Consider the following 7,672-nt stretch of genomic DNA (forward strand, 5'->3'; position numbering starts at 1 on the left):
CACGTGTTTTGTTGTTTTGTGTGAACACCGAGACCAGCGCCGGCGAGGGTGAGAAGGAGGATAAGCGGCAACACAAATATAATGCCTTGTAAAAATAAAGGAGATGGACCTATTGTGGTCTTGAGTGATGGTTGTTCAGTTAAGAGTGTGTATTATGTTTTCTCTCCCGTTGCAACGCACAGGCTCATTTGCTAGTTTTGATAATATGTCTAAGATTTGGGGGAAACACAAGACCCTGCATCCTGAAAATATGCTTGTTTCAGCCACTCTCTGGGTTATCTGGAGAAGCGGAAATGATATGTGTTTTAACAAAGCCCCCTGGATGGGTGTGCAGGTGATTCCGAGGAAAATTGCAGGCTTCTGCGATCAATGGAAGATCCTGTGCAAAAAGGCTGCAAGAGATCGCGTGGAAAGACTCATCTCTTCACTCTGGGAGACGGCCAGACGTCCTCCGCTGCTGATCTGGCCAGAGCCAGGTTGAGGAAGAAGAAGATGTGGATGCAATACTTGATGAAGAAGAAGGTAGAAGGATGGTCTGGCGTGTTCAGCGGTGTATTGCTGGAAGGGTGACCGTAGAAACCTTGTATGCGGGGAGTGAGAGGGGAAGAAAAACTATGTTTAGATCTTTGTTTTCAGTTTCGCAGTCAAGGGGTAGTAGAAAATGAACTTTTTCTGGAAAATGCCGGAAGGATGTGCCAATCCTTTCCTGCGAGCTGTAATAAATACTATATGGTTTCATTTCTATGGAATGGAACTGGGGCAAGAGCCCTTTTCTTAAAAAAAAAAATCCTCAGCTTCACGGTGGTTGGAGGCTTGGAGCAGACTGCCTGCAGCCCTGCGCACACACGGCAACACACCACGCCAAAGCCGGCAGCCCGTCATGCACTCTGCGCCCAACGCGGTTGCTGTATTTTCTGTGCTCCCTCATTTGATGTTCTAGCACTGCTTCTGTTAGTATATGTGATGAATTGAGATGCTCTAGTAACTTTAATGCCTAGCTGCATGGCAGCTCAGTCACAACTTTTCCTTTATAAATTTCTGTTTAGGTAGCAACGGGGAAACAACCGGAAGAGTAGAAAGAGCATATCTCTAGTCATTAGTTTTGTTTACTTGTCGTTTGATCATTAGGCGTGATCTATTTTTTTGGAGCACCAAAATTTACTTATCCACAATGCGTAGGTATGTGTGAACCTGTTAGATCAGTTGTACTTGTGTGAACAAGATATTTTTTTATTATGACATGGTCATGTAATTACCCTTGCATATGTTCCACAACTTTTTTAGGGGATATGCAGTGTGGCCGTGTGGGTGTTTCTTTCATATTGTGTGTTTTTATATGAAGTTGGGCCCCTCTTATATTTTGGTCACGCTCCGCCACTGAGAGCAGGGCACAAATACCAAAAACATAGCCAGAGCACGGAACACCGGCAAGGGTCGGGATCCTCCACGGGTCCATGGCCCTACCCTAAGTCCATAAGAGACGAGGCAGATCAACGGCGACGATGGCAGGAGGTGAAGAAACCCTAGCCTGGGACTCGCTCGTGGAAGGAGCAAGAGGAAAACATTTCGTTTAAATTTGTTACTAAATACATGAACACATTTTTCATTCATGTCAATACGTTCCATATATACAATCACATACATCTCAGGTTAAAATTCAAGGCTTGGAATACCGGAACCTTGACTCAACTTCCGGCTAGGACATCTTGAAACAAATTGGAGGAACCACTGGTGTTATCTTGAGTAGACATCATGGTCTTCGCTCGATGAGTCTTGGGAAGAGGCATAGAACATGAGATGTTCCAGGTTGGGGATAGGAGGCATTTCACGGCATATGACACCAAACTACTGTTTCTATGAACATGCAATACACATATAAAAAATAAGATAATTTTGATGCTATCCCGACATACCTCGCCATCTATGCCGATGAGGCGTGTTGGGGTGCCCCTCCATTGGGGGCGTCGGGATTTTGCGTTTGGGATAAACATATCCGTTGGAGAGGCAAGAGTTGGGCCGGAGAGGTGGTGGCGAGGCGGCCCCCAGGAAAAACATGCCAGGGTAGGGCGATGCTGCACCGGCAAGGTCAGCAGTGCCGATGAAGCATCCGAGGAATGACATTGCCGCATCGGCGAGGTAAGTACGCTCAAGGAAGAGTCCTGGGTAGGGCGATGCTGCTCCGGCAGGGTCAACGGTGTTGACGAAGCATCCGAGGAATGACATTGCCACATCGGCGAGGTAAACAGGCCCGAGGAAGCGTTTGACGGAGGGCGCTCCCGCATGGACGAATTTGGTGCGGTGTGACGGCGTCGACACAACAAGAGGACTGTGAAACTTTTCTTGGTGAATAATGAGATTAATGCAACTTAAAAAAATCAGATTAATAGTACTAGCTTAATTTGACATTATTGTGTTAACGTCAACGGTTTTATTTTTACACTTTGTAGTATGTAACGTAGTGCGGTGGATTTTTTTTTTTGACAATCTAGTTGAGGTGGCAGATCTCTAGAAAACTTTTTTTGGCAAACTTCTATAAGAGGTAATACTTTTGGGAAAATATTCCCTTCATCCGGCTGATTTTTCCAGTGCATCTGCCGCCTCCCATGGATGACGCGTGTCCCAGTCATCCCACACACCGCTTCACCATTGCTACCGAGTCGTCCCACACCGCTTCACCCTTGCTACCCAGTCGTCCCACGCACCGCTTCACCCTTGCTACCTTATCTTCTCCTACGAGGACTCCCATCCAGACCCCTTTTACCTTACAGCTTCTCTCCTTCCCCAACCTATTCAGCGTCCTCCATCCCACACGCCTAGGATGGAGATCACCCATGGAGGTAGATGCAAGCAGCAACTAGTGACTTCAAAACCATGTGCATGGGGGAGCATGCGAGCTAGCTGGCCGACGCAACCGATGACAAGGTTTGGCAATGCTCGGGACCGGAGCTTGGGGTTTGATGGCCTTGCGGTTGGTGGCAGCGATGGCGGGGACAGGTGGCACCGCTCCTCTCTGCACGTGCGCGCCGGCAGCGGCACGATGGCGGGGACGGGGGGTTCCGCCCCCCCTCGTCGCCGTCCAGTGCGAGCTCGTGGCGAACGACAATGGCAATTTTTTTTGCAACATCCAATTTGTTGCAAGAAAGATTTCTGTAACATCGGTCATGTTGCACAAATTTATTCCGTAACATCATATAAAGGTGAAGACAAAAAAATGCAACATCACCTCCGTTGCAAAATTTTTCTGCAACAATAACTCTGTTGCAAAAAAAGTGAAAACAGAAAGGAAAAAAAATCCACAATACGACCTATGTTGCAAAAAAAAAGACCGCAAGTTGCAAAAAAAAAAGTATCTGCAACCCAATCACTCTTACAAATGTTTCTGCAACAATACCTCAGTTGCAAAATAGGTGAAGACGTCGAGCCGCTCGATTTTGTTAGATTTGACGATTTGCAAGGCGGCCGTTCTTTTAAAAAAATCCACTGGCTGACTAGCGGCCCCTAATACATTTCAACTTTTTTATTTTGAGCAACAGGTAATCCTTTTTCATGTTAAAAAAACGAAGGGTGCTTTTGGATGCAATGTAATTTTAGGGTTTTTGAGGAATAGCGTGGTTTCTGAAAAAACATGGTTTTAAATACTTTGAGGTGTTTGGATGAAAGAAATACTGTAGTTTAATAAACCATGGTATCTCTCATACCGTGGTTTTCTTACCGTATGTAAAAAAGACGTCACAACCTATTTTTTCAAAACAGAACCGAGAGAAAAGGGCAGCGGCTTCATCTCCTCGTCATTAATCGAAATACAATTTATCTTCTCACTATTAGGCGTTTCAGGCTAGTGCTTAACCTTTTTTTTTACTTTGTTTGGTCTCTCACAAGCCATCTTCTTCTCGACGCTGTCGCCAGGGATTTCTTCGTTGGTGACCCCATCGGTTGATTCTCATTATTAGTTAGTTTTTCTGTAGACGACCCCATCGGTTGAGCCAGCGGTGCAAGTCACTCTCCGGCAATCTTGCATGCTTCTATTGAGTCGCTGACTGACCATAACTCTCTGGCGAGTAGGGGACGTCTAAAACAATGCTCGCCCATGGAGTAGATTAATTTGTCGTTGGAGAACACTTAGTACGCACAGCAGGCTAAATGGTAGCTAGCCGATCGATTCTATGTTGCCATAGGACTTGGCTTGCATGTGATGTTAGTTGCAGTCAGTGAAAAAACTGGTAAAACAGAACTTGCCAAACGGATCGGTGGTTTTGGCGAAACAGAGGAAAACAACGCTTTGGAAAAACCGTGGTATTCATTGCCCGCACGTTGAAAAACTGAGATTTTGGATTACCACAGTTTTAAAAGAACAGTCCTACCAAACTAGGCCTAAACCTCTTCACCTTGTAAGCCGCGATAGGCATAAATTAAAGGGAAACGTTTCACGACGGGGCACCGGCCGAAGCTTCGGCCGGTCGCGTCCACGCGCGAACGTACCGAGCGACTCACCTAGCGACACGTAGGATGGGCGGCCCGCCCACATGGAGTCTTCTCCCTCCTGTTTCTCTTCTTCCCGTCGCTTGTCTCTCTCTCTCCCCGCTGCCATGGCCAAGCTTCGCAGCCGGAGACCTCCCAGGGCGCCGCCGCCATGGGAATCAGCCGGTCCGGCTGCCCTCGGCCAGATCTGCTCGGATCCGCGCCACCGGAGCTCTGCCTGCCCTCGTCGGACCCAACCACGTCTGAGCTGCAACCCATCACGCGCGGAGCTGCAACCGTTGAACCTTTTTCTTCCCGGAACGGCACCGCGGCGACGATGGCCATGGGCAAGCGTGGGAGCTCAGCGGAGCAGCAGCAAGTAGCTGTGAAAATGGTTGTAGCAAATTCCAACGCCGTTTGTAGCAAAACCAACTATGGTTGCAGCAAAACGACGTCATCGCCATCGCGGGATTCACAGCTAAGGCAATTAGTTTGAAGCTTTTTTCAATGCCGGTTGTAACTTTTGTAACCGCCGGTTGTAGCTTTTCGTTTGTCGCCCATGGCTTATGGCTCCACGGTTGAAGCTTTTTTCGTCGCCGGTTGTACCTTTTCTTTGGTCGTTCATAGTTTTCCGTCGTACGAGTTGAAACTTTTTTCATAGCCGGTTGAAGCTGTTTTCGTCGTCGGATGAAGCTTTTTTCAACGCCGGTTGTAGCTTTTCTTTGGTCGTTCATAGTTTTCCGTCGTACGAGTTGAAACTTTTTTCATAGCTGGTTGAAGCTTTGTTCGTCAGCAATTGTAGCTTTTTCCATCGTCGGTTGCAGCACTGGGCATCTCCCATGGCGCTCGATTTTTTTGTTGCAACCGGGATATGAGCGCGCGGCGAGCACGCCGGTGAGCTCCGGTCTCGCCACCGGAGCTGCAACGGTGGCCATGGAGGCTACAACCGCAGGGGTGGGCTGTTGCATGGGGCGAAGCCGGTGACGAGGATGGCCGCCGAGGACTGGGATCGGCGACCAGGGCAGCCGGGAAAGACGGTCGGCGAGGACGGCGACCATGGACGAGGAGGGCAAGCGAGGGAGGGACGGCAACGAGGGGGGACGCGTGCGGCCGACGAGACGGGGTTCGCGAGAGAAAGACGACGCTCGTTAGCGCTCGCGAGAGGAAGACGACGACCTGGTTGGATAAGGATCCAACGGCTCGGGACGGGCCGATCTGACGGCTAGGATGCGACCGGCCGAAACGTTCAGCCGGCGCACCGGCGCCTAGCATCGCACTAAATTAAAAGCTAGGGGAATCAAAGACAAACTCGGCCGGTAGGCCCAACCCTGCCCGGACTCTACCGTGTCCGTGTGCAAACCTAGAAATCACCAAGCACTACCGTCTCCACCGCCCTTCGCCTCTGCACTCCTCGGCAATCGGCACCTGCGAGCAATGTCTTCGTCAACGACGCACCGGACGAGCATCTGGCCGTCGGCCACCGCCGTCGCCTCCAGCACCACGACCACCTCCTGTTCCTCCACAGATCCGGCAGAAACCGCCTCGTCCTCATCGTACTTCCTACCGGAGCTGATCCCACTGGTCGCGAGCCGACTGACGACCCTACAGGATTTCTTCGCCCTCCGCGCCACCTGCCGCACCTACCGGGCTCTCCTCCCGCTGTCGCCGTCCAACCTCGCCTCCCAGGCTCCGCTCCTCCTCGTCCCGCACAAGGTATCTTCCTCGGAAGCCCTCTTCCACATCCCACTTCGCCGCATCCTCCGCTTCCGGCCCCCCCGCACCGCCCTAGCTCAACATGACCCCAGCAATGCCGAATTTGATTCTTTCGGTTGCCGTGTCGCCATCGAGGACAGCGATGCCATGGGCAGCCACCGCGAGCTCCACATCTGCCACCTCCTCACAGGCGAGCGAGTCCGCCTGCCCGATGCTCTGAAATACTACTACAAAGGAATCATCTTTGCCGGCGACCTCATTCTCAGCTTTAATCGATACCATTACCACAACACCGTCCACTACTGCCGCATTGGGGACAACCACTGTCTAGAGGTGCGGTGCGACGAAGGCTACAGGTTTCGTGACCTGATTTTCGTGAAAGGCACCCTGTACGCATTGATCTATCCAAATCACTGCCCCGCTGTCATCGAGCTTGACAACAATTCCGTGGTATTGTTGTTTCTTGGAGGTGAACCGAGTGCAGAAATAGTTCAAAATTGTTCGATGTTGAGACTAGCAGAGTGCCGTGGTGAGCTATTGCTCGTTACTGCTGTGAGTTACCCGGTGGGGTACCATGTTTTCCAGTGGCAATCTGATAATAGGAAGTGGGTGAGGACTACCGCCCTTGGTGGCTGTAGCTTGTTCTTTAATATTCTCCAGTTTGCAGGTTGCCTTGGTCCGGATCATCCCGCAGTTCGAGGGAATTGCTTGTACATCATTAAGTCCAATGGGCAGTGTATCAAGTATTCTCTGGTTGATGGATCTTCTCATGAACTCGTTGCCGACTACCCAGCACGACCACGGGCTTGGGTCCTTCCAAGCATTTGTTCATGCAATAAAATCTGTACCAAAACTATACAGAAGTTCTCAATGTGCATTTGCTCCCTAGCTACTTGTTATAATTGCTTAGTTTACGTTTTCTGTCTGTTAATATCAAAATATGTCAAGGAACTCTTTTGCAACAAATGTGTATATGAACTTGGTATGAATGGACATCCTGCTCACTTCAAATATTTGATAATAATGTACAGAAGGCCTTTAAATTAGTTGAGCATACTTTACTTATTTCTCTATAACACTGCATGATGACATCAGCAAATAGTGGAATTAGTATTTAAGAATTGAACGGAGACTATTACTTGGTAATAATGGAACATATACATATCGCAGACCAAGATTGTGATCTAATTATGCAGGTCGAATGATCTAACCGAAGAAGTAGAACCGAAGTACAAGATTTGATCTTTATAGACTACAAAAATAAATATTAACTGCGAGACAAGACTTTGCATTTCTTATCCGTTCATGTAGTTGAATGATTTAGTTACATCTGAATTTCTTTCAGAATTTGCTTTATGAAAACTTCTGATTGAAATTTTATTCATAGCTAGCGCCAATTTTCTTTGCTTGATTAGGATATATAGTTCATCAACATAGGCTATTGCCCCACTAAAAAAAATTAGGCTATCGTGTCTCTGCATGATCTTCTTATAAGTTTACA

At 48.6% G+C, this 7,672-nt stretch overlaps 2 protein-coding genes across 3 annotated transcripts in view; both read left to right on the forward strand.

Moving 5' to 3' along the window:
* The window catches only part of LOC119282357, a 3,974-nt gene extending 3,273 nt beyond the window's left edge, over positions 1 to 701 (forward strand). For both annotated transcript variants that reach the window (XM_037562610.1, XM_037562609.1), the window contains one exon: positions 335 to 701. In XM_037562610.1, coding sequence (XP_037418507.1) covers positions 335 to 481 — 147 coding nt within the window. In that variant the 3' untranslated portion in view covers positions 482 to 701. The remainder of the gene's footprint in view (positions 1 to 334) is intronic.
* Positions 702 to 5,892: 5,191 nt separating this feature from the next.
* LOC119280102 lies at positions 5,893 to 7,540 on the forward strand. The gene is made up of 2 exons (XM_037561077.1): positions 5,893 to 6,981; positions 7,517 to 7,540. The coding sequence occupies exons 1-2, from the start codon at positions 5,893 to 5,895 to the stop codon at positions 7,538 to 7,540; spliced, it is 1,113 nt and encodes a 370-aa protein (XP_037416974.1).
* Positions 7,541 to 7,672: the final 132 nt, after the last annotated feature.

Source organism: Triticum dicoccoides, chromosome 3B (assembly GCF_002162155.2).
Source record: "Triticum dicoccoides isolate Atlit2015 ecotype Zavitan chromosome 3B, WEW_v2.0, whole genome shotgun sequence".
Lineage (NCBI taxonomy): Eukaryota > Viridiplantae > Streptophyta > Magnoliopsida > Poales > Poaceae > Triticum > Triticum dicoccoides.